At 38.8% G+C, this 25,047-nt stretch overlaps 1 protein-coding gene across 1 annotated transcript; it reads left to right on the forward strand.

The window, feature by feature from the left end:
- Positions 1 to 27: 27 nt before the first annotated feature.
- Positions 28 to 22,557, forward strand: FTSJ3 (FtsJ RNA 2'-O-methyltransferase 3). The gene is made up of 21 exons (XM_015832299.1): positions 28 to 178; positions 1,811 to 1,916; positions 3,604 to 3,650; positions 5,512 to 5,591; positions 6,031 to 6,130; positions 8,263 to 8,457; positions 8,908 to 9,023; positions 9,237 to 9,341; positions 9,521 to 9,621; positions 9,839 to 9,919; positions 10,307 to 10,462; positions 11,820 to 11,955; positions 13,042 to 13,244; positions 14,259 to 14,376; positions 14,690 to 14,783; positions 16,049 to 16,202; positions 18,129 to 18,211; positions 18,318 to 18,420; positions 20,074 to 20,257; positions 20,667 to 20,761; positions 22,125 to 22,557. The coding sequence occupies exons 1-21, from the start codon at positions 112 to 114 to the stop codon at positions 22,318 to 22,320; spliced, it is 2,520 nt and encodes an 839-aa protein (XP_015687785.1). The 5' UTR covers positions 28 to 111; the 3' UTR covers positions 22,321 to 22,557.
- Positions 22,558 to 25,047: the final 2,490 nt, after the last annotated feature.

Below are 25,047 nucleotides of genomic sequence, written 5' to 3' on the forward strand. Positions count from 1 at the left end.
AGAACTACGAGGAGGGAGGCGGGTCCTAGCAGGTTCTGCGCACGTGTGATTCTGGTGCAGGAACCTCAATTTCTGGGTCCAAGTTGCTGCGGTTGCTGATTCTTAGTCGAGATGGGCAAGAAGGGGAAAGTCGGAAAGAGCCGAAGAGACAAGTTTTATCACCTGGCCAAAGAGACCGGTGAGAAAATGGGGCGTTTAATACATTAAGTTCTTTTTTCGGCTTATTGTTCTTCGCATCAACTTTGGAGAGTTTGTTCGCCAGGAGACAAAAATATATTTCTGTCCCTACTGAGCGTTGATACTCGAGAGAATAGGAATAATCACCCTGACCACTCTTTTGGCGTCCTAGATTTGATCCTTTATGTAAGAGAGTCTGTGGCGTGGTGTTTTGGCTAAATAGCTTTGAGTAAGTGTTTATTGATTGTCAGATATCTATTGTCTCTTTCTGTCACATATTCATGATTGCCAATCAGAATGCAGGAATAAAAAAGTTTCCTGTATCAAATCCCTTCGTTATATGACAAATTCCAACATGAGTGCTGGAAGAATGGAAGTTGTGACCGAACACAATATTAATGAAATCTAGGGTTTTTTTTAGTTGATTAAAAAAGTTAAAAGATGGTTTCAGCCAAAATCTCCTCAAAGTTGTTATATTCAAACATTTGCCAGAACAAAACAGTAACATCTGAATAAACATTCACCACAATGAGCAGGCATTCTCTTGGTTTAAAGCAATGTTCCCCAACGTGGTCAGAATCCGCCCCCAAGATTTGATGGGACTATCTAAACAAGGGGTAGTCAACCTTGGCTCTTTTATGACTCGTGGACTTCAATTCCCAGAATTCCTGAGAGTTGAAGTCCACGAGTCATAAAAGAGCCAAGATTGACTACCCCTGATCTAAACTAAAGGGTCTAAAATGGCTGAGGGTCAAAAGGGGAGTCAAGTGGCTGTTTTCCCATTGGAATCAATCTTTTGGAGTCTCTGTAGATCTCCATGCTAGTCCCTAATCCTGAAGGTAACATGGCTAGCAGTAAGGCAGGGTTACCCAGGGTTGGATGGTCAACTGTCAGTGAAAGCAGCCTTGTGTTATCTTTACTGTTGTTATCATTTGTAGTACTATTAAAGTAGTGTTTATTAAATTATTTGTATGTAATGTTTGAGGGTCAGTGAACAATCTGAAACTTCATGAAAGAGTTGATGAGCTGAAGAGTTTGGGGACCCTTGCTTTAGAGGTATCTCATTTAATATGGCTGCCTAATAGTGATACTGCCTCCCAAATAAATTCATGTAAGCACTTTGTTCAACTTTAAGTGCTTTTGGGGATCATTTATGGTGACCTGAATCATGGCATCATGATTCATTCTTTTTTTCTTTTTTGGGGTGTGCCTCTGCTTATTTACTTACTTATTTGATATTTATTCATCCTTACATTTAAGACCTCAAGGCATATATAGTGCTCCCTTTTCCATTCCTTCCCCAGCAACAACTTTGTGGGATAGATTGGGTTGAGAAAGAGAGTGGCCCCAAGTTGAGAGTGAACTTCTGTGACTGAGTTAGAGTAGAATCTTGAGTTTTTCTGCTCATAGTTTGAACTTAACCCTGTGTCACTATCATTATTATGGGGTTGGTGCTGGGCATGGTCTTTTTTCACTGGCAAGCATTGGCTTGTGTTTCTAACACAATGAATTAATTTTGAAATTCTAATTGGACTCCTTAAAGTTTACAGCTCACTCTTCAAATTGTTGGGGTAGAGTTTGAGCCTCATAGCTATAGCTGGAATTGTGCCTGATGTTGACCTTTCTTTTCCAGGGTTTCGCTCCCGTTCTTCTTTTAAGTTGATCCAGTTGAACCGCAAATTCCAATTCCTCCCAAAGTCACGGGCCTTACTGGATCTGTGTGCCGCTCCCGGAGGATGGTTAGTATCCAGTTCAAGTATTTGTGAGTCTTTTTCTATAATATAGCATTCCTGTTCTTCATGTACATAGACTAGATACACCTAGACAAGTAGCCTTGTCACTGCTTCAAAGTGTCATCTTATAATATATTCTCCTTATCCAATGAAGAATTAAATGGATTATGAAAATTTGGCCATCTGGGGAAACAAGGCAATTTTATTGTTGATTTTCTTTAAGTCCTCTAAATGCTTTAGAAGTGAGCCCACAAGATTAGGGCAAGTTAATGGTATAGGGTTTCTTGCCTGAGCAGGGGGTTGGACTAGAAGACCTCCAAGATCCCTTCCAACTCTGTTATTCTATTCTTCTATTCTAATAGATAAGCCAAATGTATGTTCCCAGTCCATCAGTATGGCAAAATAGCTAGAACATACGCAAATGCATGATCATGATCCCCAGGAATAGGAATTGCTTGTGTTCCTCTGCTGTTTTGAGTAAGAAAAGTATGGCTTGTACTTGTTTTGTTGAATCTCCAAAAGCAATGAGAAATCTCACTGCCTTGAGGGGGAAAATACTTAGTATTTATAATTGCTAACATATTTTATATAAATATAGATGTGGACAGTTGGTTTCAAATTTAGTCTTATTTATAATTCAGCTCTTGAAATCAGTGAGGCATAAATGAATCATGATATTGATTCCAGTGGAGCTACAGTGCCATAAATATAATTAAATCCAATAGTTTAAAAAATGAACCCTTCAAATATATCCAAAGAACACTCTGGGAAGATTTCCAGGATTTTAGATTATTAAATATTAGGGCTCTGGTTAATTTTTTAATACAAGAAGTTTTATGCTAGATCAAGCCAAACATAAATCTAGCCTGTCTTTACAGAGCAACCAGCAGGTGCTTTTGGGAAGCCAACATGATCCTGTTAACGTTTTCTGTTCATCCTGCTGCCATTGGCATTCAGGGACTTAGTGCCTCTGATTCTGGAGGCAACATATAGCCTTTAATAGCTTTGTGCTCATCCATGGATTTTTTAATGCCCTTTTCAAACTTTTTTGAATTGTTGCTGATTATTTGTCTTTTGTGGTCCTTTGATATTTAACTAAGTGCTGTAGAAAAAAAGCATTTATTTTTGTTAGCTGATCCTTAATGCTCCTAGTATGAGAGAGGAAGAAAAAAAATCTTCCTTTGCATTTTATCCATACCATAATACGTTCTAAGAAAACTATTTCTTTTCTTTATAAAAGAAATCTAATTTGGCATGTAACCACCATTGTGGTTTGAATATATTCAGCTTTAGTGGTTCATTGGGTAAGACTCCATGCTTTATTGAAAAGAAAAGTTCAGATTTTTCTGATTCTACCCTTTCAATATCAAATAGTAATTTGCTTGTGGCGTCTGGTTTGTAAAAAATTTTTAAAAATTCTTAAAACACTGTAAAATAGGCCAGAATTCACAGTTCTGTATTTTAGATGTGGATAGGGAACAGTATGGAGTAATTTGTTTGATAACACTTCAACTAAGATTTGGACTATGAATTTTATAGATCACAGCTCATTCATTTCAAACGGTAGTTGCATGTTCTTCTGTTGACATTTTAAAAATCTGTTCTTAACTTAAAACACATGATAAATTCACTCATTCGTTCATTATTTATTGATAGATGCTCAGAGTTATATCTGATTCTGTTCTATCTACAGGCTGCAGGTGGCCTCAAAATTTATGCCAGTTTCCAGTCTTATTATTGGTGAGTAACCTGGATGGAGAAATGATCCGGGACAAAAAATAAAATAATTTTATGTATTTTCTGCCATGACCCACCAGATGTCTCCACCAGAATAAAGACGTGAGCTCTCTCTCAGTGCCAATACTGATCTCTACCAGCATGCTATCTAGCAGAAGTGCAGCAAAAGCAAGGGGAAGGATATTGTGATTATAGGATAGTGACGTAGTATTTTAGAATAGTCAAAACATTATGGGTGGGCAAAGCAGTAGTTGAAGGACCTATACTTAAAACAATTTGATTGCTGAGGCCATAGGGAGCCTAGTGCAATGGAGTGACATCTCCAGAGAAGTGAGACTGAAAGGTTCTATCCTTTTTTATAGGAGGAGTTAGGATGGGAGGGTTATTTAAGATCAACTTAAAATTAATGCACTAAACCTAGCAGTAATTTAATGGACTTGTGTTAAGCCAATTTATATGTGTGTGTGCAATTACTGCCAAATTTTAGCCAAATAGCCTTGAAGTAATCCAGAAAGTGGAGATTGCATGGCATTTATGGGCACAGGGTTTTGTCACTGATGTCCAGTATTACTTGCATATATCATATAGAGCAGCTGTCCCCAACCTTTCTTGCTTTGCGGCTCGGTGGCATTGACAGAGGCGGGAGGGAGAGGGGACGGTTCTGCGTGAGCAGCAGGCACATGTGCTTGCGTGTGCAGGTCCATTTGTGCAAGTGGTGGGCATGTGCATCCACTGCAGCACAAATGGAGCTTCATGTGCAAGTGCGCTCACTCACCACTTGCATCACCCAGTTTTGAATGAGTTGTGGCCCAGTACAGGACAGTGGCCTCGGGTTCGGACCCTGATACAGACTCTTAATGTAATAATATGTGCAGATCTAAGCAGTATGGTCTTATTATTCAGATTTGTAAGATAAGAGCCAATTTGGTCTACTGATTAGGGCGGGCACCAAGCTAGAAACCAGAAAACTCTTTTTGAGTTCTAGTCCTGAAGCCAGCTGGCTGAGTTTGGGCCAGTTACTCTCCCTCAGCCCATGATATCAGGCTTGGGTGACAAGTCAGTAGATCAATTTCTTTAGCAGCAGTGGCTCAACATTTTGTGTGAATAAAGCAGACCCTGCACTTGTAAGAAAAATGCTGGAAAGAAACCAAAAATAAATTTACAGGTAGTCCTAGACTTAAAATCCTTAGTTTAGCAACTGTTCAAAGTTACAACACTAAAAAGAAAGCCTTATGACCAGACTTCACACAGTTGTCACAGCATCCCCATGGTCATATGATCATATTTCAGCATTTGGCAATCTGCATGTATTTATTATGGTTACAGCATCCCAGGTTCATGGGACTGTCCTTTGCGACCTTCCCAGTCAGCTTCTAGTAAGCCAGGGGTAGGCAACCTCGGCTCAGCTCAGGAATTCTGGGAGTTGAAGTTCACGAGTCATAAAAGAGCTGAAGTTGCCTACCCCTGCATTAAGCAAAGTCATTGGGGGAAGCCAGACTCACTTAGAGACCATGTGATCCACTTAATTGGATTGACTTAACAACTTCAGTGATTTGCTTAACTGGTAAAAGTCATAAAATTGGGCACAACTCAGTTAACAACAGCCTTGCTTAGTACTGGAAATTCTGGTCCCAGATGTGGTTGTAAGTTGAGGACTAGCTGGTGTATAGGAACTCCAATTAAAAGAACAAAATTAAACTCAAGGTGCTGTATAACATTTAAAACATCACAGGAACATGTAACAAAATTTAAAAAAATAGGGTGGATTTGAGAAAGACAGGGAAAAAAGCCTGTAATGACAGCTTCGATAGCTTTTTTTGTCTTATCTTGTTAGCTTCTTTATTCTCCCTTCTTCTATCTTTAGGGGTTGATCTGGTTCCTATCAAGCCCATTCCTAATGTGGTAACACTGCAGGAAGACATCACTACCGAGAAATGTCGCCAGGTAATTATTTTGTATGATTCTCAGATGCCGTTGCCTTGACAGCTGCTAGTTTTGGCTTCTGCTTCCCCTGCACTTGCCAGCTTCATTCACAGGTTTTCATCATACAAGGATTGCCATGGACAAAGTCTATCTGAGTGGTCGCTAGGAGTCAAAAAGAACTCAATGCATGTAATCCGTGAAATAAGCAAGTAAATAAATCCTAGTAGACTTTATGTTGTTAAAATATTGGTACTGTAAAAATTGCATAATTAGTCTAAGACCTCAGGAAAAAAATAGTATTAATTTTAAAAGCAGGCTAAAATATTGCCTCGTGTCTCCATTGTCGTCACTTGCCACAAGATGGCAGTGATTTACTATTGATAGTATCAAAAGTTTCTTAGCACAGAGCTGCAGCATTTATTCAGTCTTTTGATGTTACTTAAGCTGTCTTTCTCCCCAGACTTTGCGCAAAGAGCTGAAGACGTGGAAAGTGGATGTTGTGTTGAATGATGGGGCTCCCAACGTAGGTGCCAGTTGGGTACATGATGCCTTTGCTCAAGGTATGGGGGCCTCTTCTAGAAGAGGAAGAGAAGAAAACAGGTTTTGGGGCTTTGCGGAATAGACACTGATCAATATAGCCTAAATTTTAAGTTGGATTTTACAACAAACTATCTTGTACATCTAATCTGATGCAGGGGCAATACTAAATGACATGTAAACACGATATGCCTGATAGCCCAGTACTTATGTTGGTACCGTGCTACCCATAAGCTATGTTTAGTTCCACTTGTTCAAAGATCACACTGTTGAAATTTGGTATTGTGGTTTCTGTCTGTTTGCTTAGGCACTTAAAATATGGGAATTAATAGGTTGTTTTTCTACACTTAAATCTTTCACCCTTCTAACCCCCCTCTACCTCTACACACATACAGAGCAGAAAGATTGGGGAGGTTGCTGGCAACAGGAAAGTTAAAGCAAAGGAGAGTTTGCCTACAGAAATAGTTTGCTTTTTCTCTCTCCTCCCTTCAGAGTGAAGAGATTGGAGAGAAAGAAAGGAAGACCAAGCTGTTTGCATAGCCTGTGACACAATTTGCTTGCTTTCATTGTGTTCAAGACTGTAATCAGGCACTTAAATTTTCCAAAGAGTGGGGAATGGTTAGTGTGTAAACAAAAGCCAAATATGTGAAATTCACTCTTTTCCACCTGGAAAGCACAGTCATGGCCACATGATTCTCACTTAGTAACTGCTTTGCTTACCAGTAAGGTTTACAGTCCCAGTTAGGGTTAAGTGAGGACTACCTGTGTCAAAAAATCACATTTGTTAATATTATGGATCTAATCAGAAAATCTTAGGAGAAGTTGTTAAGCTCACTGTGGTGAATCGATGAACAATTGTAGGAACCAAGTATGTCCACTCTAATGAAGAGAAGGACGAGGGGTCCTGATATCAGTTTTCTATATTTGAGGGGCTGCCACAGAGAGGAAAGGACTGACTTATTCTCAAAAGCATCTGAAGGCAGGACAAAAAGTAATGGGTGGAAATTTATTAAATAGAGATCCAACCTAGAATTAAGGATACATTTCCTAACAATGAAAACAATCAGTCGAATGGTTGTCCTCTAGAACAGAGGCCCCCAACCTTTTGAGCACCAGGGACTGGTTCCGTGGAGAGAGGTTTTTCTACAGACCAGAGGGGGCATGGTTTCATGTACTGCCTGCATCTCGCGGATGGGGCTTTGCTTGTTTGCGCAGACTAGTTTCTGGCATGCCGCGGCCCAGTGCCAGTCCATAGACCCAGGGTTGGGGATCCCTGCTCTAGAAGTTGTGAGTGCTCCATCACCAAAGTTTTTATAAAACAATTGGATAGCCATTTATACAGAATGATATAGAGCAGGGGTCCCCTGTTGGCCACTGGGCCCTGGGAATAGCTGGTGAGCCCCCCTCATGGATGCTAGCAACCACATCGCGTGCGCGTGGATGCTAGCACTGCTGCCAGCATCACACGGGCTCCAGCGGCCCGTTTGCACATGTGCATGGGCACCAATAGCTCATTTGTGCATGCGTGCAGGTGCTAGCACCGCTGTTGTGCACACGTCTGTTTGTGCATGCGCACGCAGGTTGCGCGCATGCACATTTCTCTGCTGCTCCATTTTCTTCCAGGCCGCCAGGCTGGAAAGGTTGGGGAGCTCAAGTACAGAGCAAGGAATTGGACTAGAAGACCTCCCTTCCAACTCTGTTAAACTGTTACAAGTTTTCCCAAAAAACTTGATTTTTGGAATCAAAAAATTTTGGAATTCAAAAAGCTTGAATTTTATTATTGGCAACACATACTGTCAGTTGTTTTCCTTGAAGTGATAGGCCTACTTGATTCATTTTCAAGAAAATGTCTGGATCCCTTTGTCTGAATATCCATAATTTATCTTGTCAGTTTTTCTTTCATGTAAAAACAGCGTTCTATGAGTTTAGCTTGCAATTCAATCAAACAAGTTATTTTCCGTCAGTTGTATTTAAATTTGCCAAAGGAATGTTTTCTGCATACTTTTCATTTCATTACATAGAATATTAGAAGATACACTCAACATTTAATAAAATAATTTTACTGCTTCATCAAAAATATTCTTAAATGAAATTACCCTAACTTTTTCTTAGCTTTGTTCCTTTTCTCTCCCCTCTGTTCCACCTCTCCTGACAGCAAGCCTTACACTATCAGCCCTGAAACTGGCCTGTGACTTCTTGTCAAAGGGTGGCTGGTTCATCACCAAGGTCTTCCGTTCCCGGGATTACCAGCCCCTTCTGTGGATCTTTCAGCAGCTGTTTCATAAAGTGCAAGCCACCAAGCCACAAGCCTCACGTAACGAGTCAGCTGAGATCTTTGTGATTTGTCAGGGTGAGTGCTAGAACGGGGGAAAAGGAATGGATTGCCAGCTGGGGGGCAAATGAATCTGGTTGATTTGGCAAATCCAGCATAATATAGCATTGGAGTTTGCTTTTATATCTGCAAGTGGTGCTGCAGGATATATTTCTATTTATTTATTAAATGTATATGCCAACCAGTCTACAAAGCAAAGCAACTCTGGGCTGGATATACAAAAGTTGTTGATGGATAGAGGATCCTCTACTGCCACTGTGTGGCCAAAATAATCTGCAGTCTGAAAAAGGATGTGACAAATCACCGTTTCTAATTATTCTAGTATGATAAAACTATCTTGTAAATAGTTCTGTTAATTTGTTTCCTAAATTCTCCAAAGCATGGCTTGAAAGCATGTGATGAGAAAAAAGTGATCATTTTAATTGATAGTGAGTTGCTTGGTTACGAATATCTCTTGTCTCTTTTTAGGTTACTTGGCTCCAGATAAAATTGACAATAAATTTTTTGACCCCAAGTTTGCTTTCAAAGAAGTGGAGGTGCAGGCCAAGTCTGTGACTGACTTGGTGTCCAAAAGGAAGCCAAAGGTCAGTGTGGGGGGACATTGCTGTTTCTCCAACAACAGCTATGGAGGGAGCTTCTGTTGATAGTTTGAGAAGAGTATTCATTATGAGTGGAAATAATGATTGAAAGGTGGAAAGGTTTGGTGTTTAGACTATAGAGGGTTAGGTGGAAAGATATGGCTTTTACTTGAGACCACATTTTATACACCCATTTTGCTCTGTTTTATTTGTGATTAGGCTGAAGGATATGAAGATGGAGCCACAGTTCTTTATAACCGCTGCACTCTGACAGATTTTCTAAAAGCTTCCAATCCAGTGGACTTCTTGGCCAAGGCCAGTGAGGTAAGGATTTGTGCAGCAGAGGTGGAAAATTTTAAGAGTGTGGATGGGAGCGCTGGATTTTGGAAGTTGTTAGGTTATCAAGATGTCACTATACTAGAAAGCAGAGAATTCTGGTTAGGATAAAGTACCAGTGAGAGAAACCTTTCCATTATTTTTCTCCTCTCTGCCTTATCTCCTAGATTGTCTTTGACAATGAAGAGTTGAAACATCACAGTGCAACCAGTGAGGAAGTGCGTCATTGTTGTCAAGACATCCGTGTTCTTGGACGTAAGGAGCTCCGGTATGGGAGTTGACTTATATTATAAGAATAGGATGTAAGAAGCTAAGGAGGAATAAGGTCCATCCTAGTCTCCTAACTATAATCACCTGAGTATCCCAATAATTTCATTTCAGTCATCCCCAACCTATTAGCAACCAATTAAGTTTCCTGCTTGTGAGGTTTTTGAGACCCAAGAATGATATGTGTAGACTCTCACTGTCTTCTTCTCCTTGCTTAGGGCCCTGCTGAATTGGAGAACAAAATTGAGGCGGTTTCTGGTAAAGAAGTTGAAAGAACAAGCTAAGGAAATAGATATCAAGTAAGTGAATTAGACCCAACTCTGGAAGTTTAGCTTGCAGTTTACTGGCTATAAAACAGGGGACTCATCTTGGTTTGATGGGCCTTCTTGCCTGACCATAGCTTGCTACCAGCTTATGGCCAAGGGAGAGATAGAGGGCAGAACCATTTTGTTCAATTTGCTAAGACACAGTTCTATTGGATTTTTTCCCTTCCTCAACTAATTTTCTGCTTGCTTATTGTCTAGTTTTGACTGTAAATTTCAGTAAATCTCAATAAAGTATTTTCAGCTTTTTTAAATTAAGAAAAGATTTTTATTTATGTAATTTAATTTCTGTAGATCCCCATCTCAATCAAGTGATTCTGGGTGGCTTACAGTCAAAAGATGTCTCTTTTTTGCCATTTCTAGTTTAAGTTCTGGTGAGGAGGAAGAAGGAGAGGAAGAAGTACAATCCAAGCAGACAGCTCCAGAAATTCAAGGGAAAGGAGAAGAAGAAAAAGAAGCTGAAGAATTAGAATTACAACTTGCTCAGCTCAAAGCTGAGGAGATAGCTGAACTAAAGCGGTGAGTTTGGAGAAAGCAACAAGTCCATTTTGGAATTATCATTTGCCTGCCTACTAATAAATGACTACAATAAGAAATCAGGCTTTGTATAAAGACAAATAAGGAAATATGTTAATTGCATATTTAAATTTGTTTAGGTACTATAGTTTGACCCAGAATTCAGATCAGTTTTCTCAACTTAGAGTCTGTCATATGTTGGACTAGAAATCTAGTCCAGTTGGAGAAATGTTTGGGATTTGTGAGGTGTTAAGGATACTTGCTTCTTATAACCCCATATTGGAGATCTGAGTCAGGATCAATATGTTTGTAAAGCTATCTCAAGCAAGAGTTATGAAGTGGAAATTGTGGACATCATCACAATAGTCTGAAAACTAGAATCTTGAAAAGTCCTTTTATTTTTGTCCTCTAATCCTTACCTTTAATATGGATATGTGAAAACGCTCAAAATTATGGGGAAAATTTGTGTATATGTGTTGAAGCATTTCCTTTCTTCAACCTAATTTTTCCAAGAGTTGACTTTTTAGAGAAAAGTAGAAATTCTGTAAAATAGATTCTGTTTTAGAATGTGTGAAAAACTTAGAGTAGGATTTCCCTAATTCAAAATGTATAGCATGCTGATTCACACTGCTCAAATCAAGATGAATCATATTTGAAAAAGTTGGGATAAAATCTATCGTCATCTAGAGCAGAGGTCCCCAACCTTTTGGGCACCAGGGATCGGTTCCATGGAGAGAGTTTTTTCTGCGGACCGGAGCGTGCGTGGTTTTGTGTGCTGCCTGCATCCCGTGGATGGGGCTTTGTTTGTGCGGACTAATTGCTGGCAGTACTGGTCCACAGGCCGGGGGTTGGGGACCTCTAATCTAGAGCAATGGTGGTAGAACTCAAGATGAAGTTGATAGGATTTCTGGTAGGTTTACAATCTCCTTTTCTCACATTATAAAAGTTACTCTGTTTTCATATTTTAATCACCTTTTTTCTTTAAAGTTTAAGGAATTGGGAAAATGAAAAAAATTGGGATGGGTGAATTGGGAAGTCAGTCCCTCTCCCCCCCCTCCTTTACACGAGCACATATATATATACATGCATCCCATATATTTTTCTACTTTCTTGCATTCTGTGACCACTGAGAATTCTGCATAGATTTAGTGTGGAATGGAGATCCATCTTTGATCCGTTTTTCTCCAGCACCCTGTTGATTTGCCCTGATCACCAATTTCCAAGCCTTGGGGTTCTTGTAATATTAGTTTCCCCCACTTTTTTGTTTTGGGCCATACTTCATCCTCAGACCAAGTCATAATGCAGAATGGACTCATGTGAAGTACTTCAAGTTATTAACCTTTCTCTTCATCATTACCAGGAAAAAACGTAAAATTCTGCGTGAGCGCAGGCGCCAACGAGAACGTGTTGAACTGAAGATGGATCTTCCTGGAGTTTCTGTTGCAGATGATGGGGACACCGGGATGTTCTCTCTCAGGGCAGTTGGCAAAAACCAGGTAATAGAGAAGATCTGAGAACATGCCAGTTGGTTAGGAGGTGACACTGAATCAGGGTGAATAACCTGAAATTGTGTCTCACTCATTTTTTTTCTTCATCTCATATTGAGGCATATATGTTATTCTTCACAGCCTCTAAAAGGAAAAGAACAGGCATCTTGAGATTGCTGGAAATTGAATCTTGATCAGTGTTTGGAGGTTTATATATCAAACACACATAGGCAGCGTTCAGTGAAAAAATAATTACCAAGGAATTGGGAATGATTGTATAATCTACATTAAATGACAAGATAGCACACAAAGAATATATTATTAATGGTCTAGGTTTTTGAACACAATATAGCCAACTTTTGTTTGAATATTTTCTCTCTGTGTCTTTCTCTCTCTCTCTCTCTGTCTCTCTCTCTCTCTCTCTCTGTCTGTCTGTCTGTCTCTCTCTCTCTCTCTCTCTCTCACACACACACACACACACACACACACACACACACACACACCCTTTTTCTGCCTCATTAGCAGACTGAACCAGCCATGAAGGAAGAATGAAAGCAGTGTAAACAGTGCCCCCAATTCCCAGACTCCACAAGTGAGCCAGAAAGATACCATGATTAATGATATCAGAGCCACCTGGAGGTCTAAAAGAACTGGGAGAGGGGCACTACCCCCATCTAGGTCCTAATAAGTTTCTGCCGTTTTCTTTATTTTTATTTACGGGCAACATGCCCATATTCAAATTTTAATTAGTCATGAAGCTTTTCAGTGTCTATGATACTGAACCTGGTTTTGGCAAAAAGAAAAAAAATCTTTAAGAGCATTACATCATCCCATTCCATCATAGAAGCTCACCTTACTATACAAACACAAGTGTGCACTCTAGCAGATTTTAGAAGAATTAATCACAAATTCTTACCATCCCATCCCCCCAAAAGTCCTTGCCCACATGCTCAAATTAGCCTCGCCTATCTTGCACCTACTATGGCTCTGGGTATTCAAAAAGTATTTCATTTGTTTATGCTGACTCTTCACGGAAAATATCATCTAAAAGGATTAGACTATGTGATCATCACCATTCCTCTTGTTTGCTTCCAGCTACTGCATGAGTTGGTCCAGGGTGACATGGCAGCTGCAGATGCTTTTGTGGCATCATCCGCAAATGCTGACAATGACCTCTTTCTCTCTGAAGAAGAAGGCTCTGATAATGATGTCTCCTTGGCCAGTGACTTGGATGATGAGGAGATGGCAGAGGTTGAGGAACGGGCCAAGCAATTGAAGCAGGCCTGTGTCTCAGAAAGGTAACTGAAGGTGCCAGAGAATTGATTTCAGTGTGGTGGTTGCTCTGTGGTGAAATTGGCTTTATTCAAGTGGTCTTTCTGTGGAAACGATGTTAATACTTTTTCAACATGGAAGAATTGGAAGTCAGGGAGGGAAAGAAAGCTGCATCTGGGAAAGCAATTGTGGATTCTCTGAGTGCTTACACACATGCTGAGCCACAAGAATACACCCAACCCAGTTCCTCAAATTTGCTGGAAAGGTCCATTTGACTTAACTATGCTGCTATTTCATGGGACTTTGAGAATTAATTATATTTGTTGCTTTTGCATACCATTCCAAGCTCTTTACAGATTTATTATCTCTTATTTTCATCATCATCATCATCATCATCATCATCATCATCATCATCATCATCATCATCATCATCATCATCATCATCATTATTATTATTATTATTATTATTATTATTATTATTATTATTATTATTATTATTATTATTATTATCTGTTGTTTTGCAAGTTCACTGAGTGCTTCTGTACCAGAGACAAATTTTAACTACACTTGGCAAAATATTCTATTGTATTCTATTTTATTTTATTCTATCATTATCATAATTAATTAGTATTACTAGTAGCAAAGTAGTAGTAGCAGTGATGGTGTTATTTTAAAAGCATACCCTAATCCTAGTATATCCCCAATACTGTAGCAATAGTGGAATTTTGAAAGGCTCGGATGAAGAGAATATTGGTCTCTTTGCTCAGTATTGATGAGCAATATTTCAAGCATGAATCTCCTCCATTTCTACTTGGAGACACTGGGGACTGAAATAAGGACTTGTTGCATGCAGGTTAGATGAGCATAAGAAAAACAGAGAGCAATCCAGTTATTCCTCAATAAGTGATTAAGATGGGATTTCAATGATTAAGAGCAGTTCCTGAATTTTCCTGGCAGCGGTTTCAGTATGCCTTCATTACCACATTGATCAGGTAGAAAGGTGTCAATGCTTTCCTGCAGCATTGTTTTATTTGTTTCAGAGTTGCCCCTGAAGATGAGATGGAGGAAGACAATGCTGAAGGAGGAAACCCTCTGTTAGTACCACTGGAGGACAAGGAAGAGCGTGAGCAGCATCGGATGAGCTTATGGTTTGGCAAAGTGAGTAACTTTGCCCAAGAGTGTAATGCACCCTTCCCTAGCATGGTCATTGCCAAGAATTCTGAAAGTGGAAAGTCACATAGGTAGAGAGCATTCAAGTTGGGAAAAGCTGCCACAGCAATATTTCCCTTCCATTCCCTGTGGTACCTTCACATGGTACTTCCTTCACCCAGTGGTCTGAAGTGTCTTTCTTTTTTGGCATTACCTGAGACTTTTGTTTTAAAACTACTGAAGTACCAGGGGTTCACAAAGTAACATTTTGAGTAGCATTTCCAGAAATGATCTAAATTAATTTTGTGTTTACTTCGTTCAGGAAGCTTTTGCTGGAATTGATGATGATGCTGATGAAGCACTAGAGATTGGGCAGGCACAAGTCCTATCCCAGAACTGGGCAGAACACCCACCAGGTAAAACAATATTTGACTCTAAGGGACTAAGTTGGATGATAAATAAAAATATGGGATCAGCGGGCACTGAAAATCCATCCAGCACTTCTTTGAAGTAATTTGGATGAAACTGCAGCCTTTGAGTCTATCTTTAAAAACTACTTGTCCCATATCTTTCTTTCCTAGTAATAAACATAACTATGTAATTCCATTGCATATGAATTGGCTGCAATTCAAAGTAATCCCTAAAGTCAAATTGAAATTAGGTTGGAAAATTTGAACTGTAAAATGAATGTCCTGCTAAACATTAAGAGAGGAAGGATTTAAAACTGCTTCTTCGTTTGTTTTTATATATGGAATTTTACAGATGTTATTGCTTCACATGCCTTCAAGGCTCTCTGGGCATTGCTTCATAACATGCTTTGCACATCATTAGCATTAAATGTAATAGCAATACTAAATCTGTGTGGTGCTAAATTCAAGGTCACTTAAACTTGTTGGAAAGATGACTACTTCCTACATTACACTTTTAAAGAAAAAAACTGAAACAATTTAGCAGCTCAGCAGAAAATGGATCTTGCCTTGTCTTTACAATACAAGGGCTATTTATTTAACTTGCTATTTTCAGAGAATTCAGAATATGATAAGCTATTCTTCAATTGGTGCCCTATTATCATGTTGGATATTATCTGGGCATTTTGTTTATTGCAAGTCCTGCTCTACTTTTCATTCAAATAATCCCGGAAGCAGGGCACTGTTAACCCAAACCAGCAAAACCACACAAAATTCCAAATGTTAAAATCCTGACTTAGAACTAGAAAAATCCAAGCTCAGTCTAAATCGTAGGCCAGCAGGCAGGTTTTCTTGATTATGGCACCAACTGTAATGAGAAACAGAATTCTATAATCAAGGTGTTTACTTTAGGAAACATTAGGAGGGCATTATACTGAGGAAAGATGTAAAGGTATATCTTTATTTGTCCAGAATAGGGTATAACCTTAGGCATTGCTTTTGGAACTGTAGTTAGGACCTTGCCCAAGTATGTTACTTTCTAATTAAAAAAGTAGTGGCTCAGACAACTGATTTTCCCCCCCTTTGTTGCCCTAACAACTTCTCCTTTAAAAGTCATTAGCATTTCATATCTGATGTCCGTGTTTCTGATAATTTTGTTGCTGTATCTTTTTTCTTCTTCTTCATAAATCTAAGTGCCAAGGAATCTAGGGTAATGAGAAAAAAGAAAGGAGGGAAGATTTTTCACTAATTTAAATGTTTTAAATAATTTTAAGTCTCAAAGAATGGCAAGAAGGAAAAGAAGCTGCTACAACATGAAACTGTGCCTGAATCTATGAACAGGGAAAGTCTTGAACCTAAAAGAACAAAAGAGTCAGCTGAAGGGGAGTCCTCTGAGGGAGAGGAGAGCGACAGCAGTGATGAAGACAGGTATGGTCATGAAGGGCAGGATGTATATATTGCACTAAGAGGTCATATGTTTATTATGATGATGATTGATTGCATAGTAAGCCAGATATTTAAAGTGGATTTGGCATTTTTATGCATCTCTCAAATTCTTCCCAATAATAATAATTAATAATAACAATGCTAAACATCTGGCTGCGTATGCGAGGAACCATAATAATTATTTGTGGCTAAAGAAAGAAAAGGTAATACCAATTGTAGTAGGCCCCTTGGGTGTATTCCCAAAACAACCAAAGCACCACCTGAATGCCTTTGGTATTGACAGATTCACCATCAGTCAATTGCAAAAGGCAGCTTTACTTGGAATAGCTTACATCCTGCAATGATATCTCTAATGCCATCAGACATCAACATCTGCCTATCCCAGGTCCTTGGGAAGGACTTGATAGGTGGATAAAATACCAAATCCAGTCTAAACATCTGACCGACTGTGCGACAAACCATAATTAATCTTTATATTTGTTGTTTTGTTTTGGTATATTAATTAGGTTTATGACTTAGTCAATGGCATGAACTCCTCCGGGTATAGATAATTCAATAAATTATGGCTAAAGCCATTGCTCAATATAGTATATAACCCCAGGCTTGTTCTGTTCCTTTTCTGAGCTTTCTGTTGCGTTTGAGATGGGAGGGATTAGTACTGCATTTTGGGAGGTCCTTCTATTCTTTCCCTCATAGAAGTCTCTTCAAAATAAAATAAGAAATGTGTTTTATCTGTGTAGGTTTGTTTGTCTTAGGGTGAATAAACAGCCTTTGAAAAATAAGAGACACTAAATTATTTTCGTACAACATGTTTCAGTATTCTGTGAATTTTGAGCCATATTTCTGAACCAATTTGGCGTAGAGTACCCACAGTTGTAGAGGTTTCTCATGCTTGCTTTAACTCAGGAAGGAGCTAAACCTTTTCTTCCTATGCTGTATTCTTAAACATTTACCCTCTTATCTTCACTCATTTTCTCACAAATGCAACCCACAAGAAAACTGTCACAACAAGAATGTAAGCAGCAGGAGGTCTTTTTGTCTCAAACATGAAGTATGGGAGAAATCCATCCCTTGTCACAGAATACACTTCTAATCTTGGTCTTGTCTCCCTTCTCCCCAATCCTTGGTCTTCCTTCATTTTTAGAAGAAAGAAATCAATACATAATTTGATAGAATAAATGTGCTTTATTTATGATGTTTTGCTGATAAAATAGATATTTGATTTTTCTGCATTACAAAATATTCCTCCAAGTTTTAAAGAAAGTTATGGTATTTGTCTTCAGTGGTATTCTGAAATTGGTTTTATTGAATGTCCCAATTGCATCTAATATATTGCAACTTTATTATTCAGTTAAATTAGTTTCTTTAAACAAATGGTTTGTCGTTTTTAAGTTATACACGCAAATAAGCTTGATCTAAAGAAAGAAAAAAGCTACCCAATTTGCTTTGGTTTTAGGAACAAATGAATTTATATAAGGAAATGTTGATATTAATCTCAAAACTTCTTTTAGCATTTGACATAAATCTGGTTGTTGCTTTCCCTGATGGCCTCATTTCAATATACTACTAAATGAATTTACTAGAGATTTAAACCAGTCATCATATGATTTTTCATGTTGGCATCAAATTAACTTGCCAGCAATTCATTTTTAAAATACTAGCTATATGAATGATAATGAATTCAATTTTTAATATCCATATTTTCAGATCTGGATTATTACCATTAGCTTTTATCTGTGTATGGACGGCAGTGAATATGACTATATTTGGAATCCAAATTTCAATTTTTATGACACAGTAATTTTTGAGGGGTGGGTAGTGTATCTGAAGTAGCTATCCTCATTTCACCTAATGTGATGCCAGAGAGGAGATGGTCTCTCAATTCCACCCTGTGTTTCTATATTTCAGGGAGCTGTCAGCCTCAAAGGCAGGAATAAAGCGTATCCGAGATAGCCAAAGTGGTATTGAGGTCGTCCCCATTATTGATCCAGGTAAGGAGCAAAAGAGCAATGGAGACCAATTGCATCTGTTTATGATTTTTAAAGAATAGTGCTGGGATGCTGGCCCAGAATATTGACTGCAACTTTCTCTCTCCAGTGAAGCGAGCTCGGGTTCTAAACCCTGAAGGACTGGCATTAGGAGCAGTCATTGCCACTTCCCACAAGGCCAAGAGAGACTTGATTGATGACTCTTTCAACAGGTGATTTGAATGTACAAAAGCATTAGCAAATGCAGCTGGAAAAAAAGACTCCTGAATAGACGAACGTGATAGGCTGCGGATGGCTGATGTTCAAGAAAAGTTTGCTTTATCTCAGTTAGACCTATGTAACAAAGAGCAAACATTGGGAGTTTCAGACACAGTGAAATCAGCAAAATGAAAACTACTGATGTTACCTAAGTCTGGGAAAGATGGACAGTTTTGTATTGACCCTGAAATACATTTTCAAATATTCTTTCTGTATATCTAAAAACCCTTTCCTGTAGTTCAAAAGGAATGCAAGGAGAGATTCAGTTCTCTCCACTATTTGATGGAGAAGATTATTCAGTTGGGTTTTCATACTAAAGTCTAAACTTGGGTTAACAAAATGCAATTCTTTCATTTACATAATGTGCTGTACGCAAACAAAGCTTATAAAATGGCTTAAATGGCTTGATTGTTGTCTATAGGCAAGATGCTAGGACAGTGATTAGGTTGACCACTAGTCCCATTTTAGCTATGCCCAGCATATTGTACGGTCACAACCAATTTGCAGCAGGGAATTATAAAAAGGAACAGCAGAAATTAGGGATCCAAAAAATGAGGTGGCCCATTGTAGGTAGGTCTGCAAGTACCCAAATAGAGGATTGAATGATATATCATCCTGATTAAAATTTTGGATACTGCAGCTTTCATGAAAGTTATTAGTATAGGCATAACAAAAAAGGTTTTAGATGTTTGGGAACCTTGTACAGAAATGCAGCATATAAATTTTGCAATGCAGTCAGCATTAAAATAAGGGAAGGAACGTGTCTTTCATTTTAAGGCAGAAATGCACATAAATTAACACTTTCTTTTTTTAAAGTTTTATTAGTTTTTATAGGGTTAGGGATAGAATGGGGTCAGAGTTGGGATTAGGGTTTAGGTTGGGGTTGGGGTTGGGGTTGGGGCTAGGGTTTCCCCAGATAACATTTTCAATATTTAGCAAACAACATATTGTCTGGGTACATATATTTAAATAATAGTAATAGATATAGTAATAGATAACAGTAATATATATGGTTAATTATCATAAGCAGTATTAATTAATCACTCCATGGCGTTCTTCTTACTTATATGTATTCAAAATTACATATCACATTCCTTTCTCTCTGATTCATTTTTCTAACCATTGATAAAAATTATCCCATGTTCTAAAATAAACTGAATTTTCTTTCTCTTTAATATTATTGTGTTCAAGTCATCAAAGAAGGCTTTTCCCAGTCTTACAGGAATCGTTTGAAATAAGAAGACTATTTCAACTCTAACTTCCTAAAATATGCCCACATACATATGCAAACACATAAAGAGAAAACCTCAACCTTCCTTTAAAAAAAAAAGCATGAAAAAGGGAAATCTGACCAGTCAACTTAGTGAATATGGTTCCATCCCTGTATCATCCATGCCTGTTTGCACTGTGGCCCTTTCCGTCCCCACGTCAAAAGACAAGCATGAATCTTTACCAAATTCAAAAATTAAATTCCATTTCTTTCATTTGTACAAAAGTAAAATGTGCATCCTTTTTTTTTTTACTATAATGGAGAAGCTTTGGCTACCTCACATTTGGGGAGGGCTCCTCTGACTGTTCCCCTTATATCATTCTTTCCCTGTTCCCAGGTATACTTTCAATGAGGAAGAAGGGGAGCTACCTGAATGGTTTGTACAGGAAGAGCACCAGCACCGGCGCAAACCACTGCCTGTGAACCATCAGACTGTGGAAGAGTATCGCCAGCGTTGGCGTGAAATTAATGCTCGGCCCATCAAGAAAGTAGCAGAAGCTAAGGCCCGCAAGAAACGACGAGTAAGCAAGGCCAAGCTTCTTTATAACCAAGCAGACTGTATGTAATCTGGTTGCCTTATAACCAACCAGATTGTTGACTGGTTTGCGCAATACCAAATTAAAATTTTAGCCATAGTTATTGACCACATTGCATTCATGATAATGACTACATTTACAGAAGTCCAGAAGCAACTCAGTCACTTTATTGCTTGGCATAATGTATATATACCAGAGTTCTTTATTCATTGTGATATGTAAGGTACTGTGGGGCTACAAAGAAAGATTTTCTTCCTTCTCTGCTATGTGATTTTTTTTTTAACTAAACGTTCAAAGGATGGAGCCAGGTACAGACTCATACATATCCCCACACATAGATACCTCCATGCTTTGAGGTTCTTTCCCGTGATGACTGCTGTCTCTTTCCCCTCAGATGTTGAAGAAACTGGAGCAGATGAAGAAAAAAGCAGAATCTGTAGTGAATACTATAGACATCTCAGAGCGTGAAAAGACTGCCCAACTACGCAGGTGGGTTTTCACTTTTCTCAATAAAGTTCCTCCCGCCCCTCCAGTCCGAACTCAAGATTAGAAGCCACATCTTCTCTTGAGTTTAAGGTTTTTGTTATCAGATAGCCTAAGGCTCCCTGAATTACATATTATAATTTGTTTGTTTGTTTGTTTATTTGTTTGTTTGTTTGTTTGTTTATTAAATTTATATATTGCTCATCTCATTAGGCAAAGTGACTCTGGGTGGCTTCCCTACACTTCTTTGAGAGAAGTAAATGGGCTGCAGAAGAAACTTGTTTGACTTTATTGAATTTTATATTTCATTGAAAAAGGGAAAGAATGTCTAGTTGATCAGTACTAGAGCAATCTTTTTGTAGGTCAGTTTAAAAGGTCTGAAAATAATGTTTCAAGTTTATGAGTGCTGCAAGTTTCTGTTTATCATCTTGATGGAATGTATATGTCAAGATGATAAACAAAGCAAAATTACAGGAGGAAAGGGTAATACTGCATTTAGTTTTAGATGGAATGTGGGAGTTGGTTGTCAAGGCTCAAATTAGGCTTTAAGATAAATGTTGAGATAGTTACACATAGTTTGTCCAGGACAATTAAACAGTTCTCAATCTTCCTTACAAAAAGAAAAGTCCAGCCATTAAAGGGCACTGTTCCTATTCTTAAGTAGAACTCACAGGTTCCTTGGTAGATTTTTAACAAACTTAATTTGAGCTCCTTGGCTGAACAGTTATTTGGGCTTTTTCTATCCTAGTTCAATATTTTAACAGCTATACTACATTGACCTGTAAATCTTTTTGGTAAAGTTTCCCCACATATTAGAATCTGATCAGATTTAGGCTTGATAGGCTTCAGAAGAGAAGAAATAAAGAAAATAAGAAATAACACATTGAACAACTTCCTGGATTTCTAATAAGTTTGCTAACTACGTTTTGTGGAGTAAACTGTCATCTGGTTTCCAGTTTGGGACAAAGAGAGTCAGTTTAACTGGGATGGGCAACTTGTCAAGGACTGCAATTCAGTCTCCTCAACCTCTGAAGAAGTCTCCAGGAAAGTAGCAGCAAAATGAAATTATTTGTCTTTGTTTCCTGTGGATTGAAAGTTAAAAAGGGTAGTTTGACATATAGAGGTTTCCTACCCCCGCGACTGTCCTTATTTAAAACAGGATTAATAATACTTATGAAATTCGGCCTTTTTGTCACCTAATTGTATGGTGCCCAATCTAGGGAGGGATATAGATGTAGTAACAAAAGGAAAGAGGGAAGTGACTTGGATTGAGGGCACTGAAATCTGGGGAAACAATTCTTCAGTTTGACAAAGAGATTCTGAAAGGAAGATTTCCACCAAATCTTTTTTTTTCTCTCTCCTCTAACAGTATCTACAAGAAAGCAGGTTTAGGGAAAGAAAAAAGGCAGGTGACTTATGTTATGGCCAAGAAGGGTGCAGGAGGGAAGGTTCGACGCCCTGCTGGAGTCAAGGGCCATTTCAAAGTGGTGGACAGACGTCTCAAGAAGGACATGAGAGCACAGAAACACAAGGAGCAGAAACCAAGACGCAAGAAGCAAAAGTAAAGTTGTCATAACTTAATGATTTTTTGACTAGGGTGGGCTCTTTTGAGTCCTTGAATACATCTGAGATATTTAATCACATAACCATAAGCTCATTCTCAGTGGGCTAGTCCTTATCCTACAAACTGCTTTTGTTCCATTAGCCACTGATAATGTAAGTTGCATAAAGATGGGGCAAGTGACACCTATGCCCTTGAGAATTGTCTTTTTTTCCAAGTTTTTGTAGTAATTTGTGTTTTATTAAACACTCTTTTTTCCTGGAAAACAATTGTTTCTGACTGTTTTAAGTTTTCTTGCCAAGAAAAAAAAATAGAATTTGCTATAACTGAAGGTCTCCCAGAAATGTTTGAAATAGTCAAGTGATGTCCAGGTTCAAGAGGAGGCTGGTGGAATAAATGCAGAAAGTCGTACTAGGTATGCAGAGGAAGAGAAAGCCAGCAAAGCCTGTGGGGGCAGAGCAGGCTGCTTCCAGAGGCTGCTTCAGGGTGAGGGTGAAAGAGAGAAGCTGCTGGTTGAGGCCCAAGCCAGTCCCCACCCCTGCCTGCCCTCTGGATTCCCCAATCCAGGGCAGGGATAGAAAGGAGGCAGCCTTTGCTTGCCTCAGGCCCCGGCTCTCTTAACATCAGGCCCCCTTGCAGCAGTGGCACCGGCAGCAGACAAGGCGGGGGGTGAGGCACGCAATCCGGCCTGCCCAAAAACCTACAGTGGGATGGAGTGGGCAGGGTCTTAAGTAGCACTTATTTTTTTGAGGTAGGGTTTATATTAGGCCCAATCCCAAAAATCAAGGTAGGTCTTATTTTCTGAGTAGGTTGTATTTTCGGGAAAACATGGTACTACACCAGCAAGCCCTAGAAGGTCCAGGATCTTTTGGTTCTGTGTTTGATTTTCCTCTTGGCCTGGCTCAGTACTTAATACTAAATTATGGCCATGTGAAAATGTCTTTCTGCAATTTCTGATGAATGAAAAATGCCCTACGTAGATATGAGTGATAATGCTGTGGCTTTAAGCTTGGGAAATTTTATTTGTTTCAGCATGGTGCCTCCAACAGTGTCCTAAACTAACCATCTCAGATTCAACAACAGTAGCCAAATCTATACTTATCTCCATCCCTCTGGTGATCTTAGAAAAAGATGTGTGAGGTCTATTTCATAAACTAAAGATCCGAAAAGCACCAGATCCAGATGGAGTAACTCCTTCTTGCTTGAAAATCTGTGCTAGACAACAGGCTCCCATCTTTAACCACATTGTTAATAAATCACTGGAGATGTGCTATGTCCCTTCTTGCTTCAAACACTCTACTAATATCCCGGTTCCCAAGAATCTTTTTATAGACTTCAGCGTCAGCATTCAATACCATCATTCCAGAAACTCTTCACTCTAAACTGATTCAGCTAGTTGTGCCTGTTCATACTTTTAGGTAGATTACTAGCTTTTTGACAGATAGGAAGCAACAAGTGAAGCTAGGGAAAATCACATTGAGGACCTGCACAGGTCTCTCCATTTCTCCTTTCTCTATACCAATGACTGCATTTCTGGATCCTTCTGTTAAAAGTATTGAAGTTTGTAGATGATAGAAAAGTCATTGGTCCCATTCGAGATGGTGATTGTTTATAAAGACAGGAGGTTAAACAACTGGCTCTGTGGTGCAGCTGGAACAATCTGGAGCTGAACATTCGTAAAACTGTAGAAATAAGAATGGATTTTAGGAGGAGCTCTCCTATTTTATCATCTCTTACTCTATTCAACAGCATAGTATCAGCAGTAGAATTCTTCAAGATTTTGGATTCTATAACTTCCCAGGATTTGAAAAGGATTCCTAACATTAGAACCATTATCAAAAAGACACAACAAAGAATGTGTCAATTTAGGAAGTTCAGACTGCCCCAGATGTTGTTGATACAGTTCCACAGAAGAATTATTGAATCTGTCATTTGTACTTCTATAACTGTCTGGTGTGGTACAGTAACTAAACAGGATAAGTACAAACTCCAACAGATAGTTAGGACTGCAGAAAAAACAATTGCAACCAGCCTCCTTTCTGAAGAAAACCTGTATATTACATGGGCCAAAAAGAAGGCTAAAAAAATTACTTCAGGCTCCTCACATCCTGGACATAACCTGTTTCAACTCTCCTCAGAATGCCGCTATAGGGCATTACATGCCAAAACAACTAGACACGGACAGTTTTTTTCTCTCATGCCATCACTCTGCTGAACACATAATCCTCACAGTAGTGTCGTATGTCTAAGTATATTCACTCATGTTGTATGACTGTAGTATTATTATCCTCATCTTCTCTACTATCCCTTCTTACTGGTATCATTATGATTATTATTATTGCCCTGTTGCTTTGCATGTACACTGAGAGCTTCTGTACCGGAGACAAATACCTCTAATCACACTTGGCCAAACAAAGTATCCTGGCTGTGCTGTCCTGTCCTATCCTATCCATTTCCTATTCCTATCCAAATAGGTAAGATTTTAGCAGCTGGCTAGGGGACAGATGGGAATTTTTGTGTGATGACTTAAGTTTTGCTATCAGAAAGCACCAGGCACACTAGAATTTATTTATGTACTTGTTTGTTTTTTTGTTTAAGTTTTAAAAATGTACAGTTTGGAGACAGGCAACAAAAATGATGCAAGGCCTGAAGGACAAAACATAACAGGAGGGATTTAAGGAACTGAATATATACAGCCTAGAGGACAGAAGGGAAAGGATGCAAATAAGGT

The sequence above is a fragment of the Protobothrops mucrosquamatus genome, unplaced genomic scaffold, assembly GCF_001527695.2.
Source record: "Protobothrops mucrosquamatus isolate PMUCROS unplaced genomic scaffold, P.Mucros_1.0 scaffold1, whole genome shotgun sequence".
Taxonomy (NCBI): Eukaryota; Metazoa; Chordata; class Lepidosauria; order Squamata; family Viperidae; genus Protobothrops; species Protobothrops mucrosquamatus.

Excerpts from the sequence above, each read along its gene's own strand:
- FTSJ3 (XM_015832299.1), top strand. The coding sequence starts at position 112 with ATGGGCAAGAAGGGGAAAGTCGGAAAGAGCCGAAGAGACAAGTTTTAT. Across the intron at positions 9,920-10,306 it reads GCTAAGGAAATAGATATCAA|TTTAAGTTCTGGTGAGGAGG; the intron begins GTAAGTGAATTA and ends TGCCATTTCTAG. Across the intron at positions 20,762-22,124 it reads AAGACTGCCCAACTACGCAG|TATCTACAAGAAAGCAGGTT; the intron begins GTGGGTTTTCAC and ends CTCCTCTAACAG.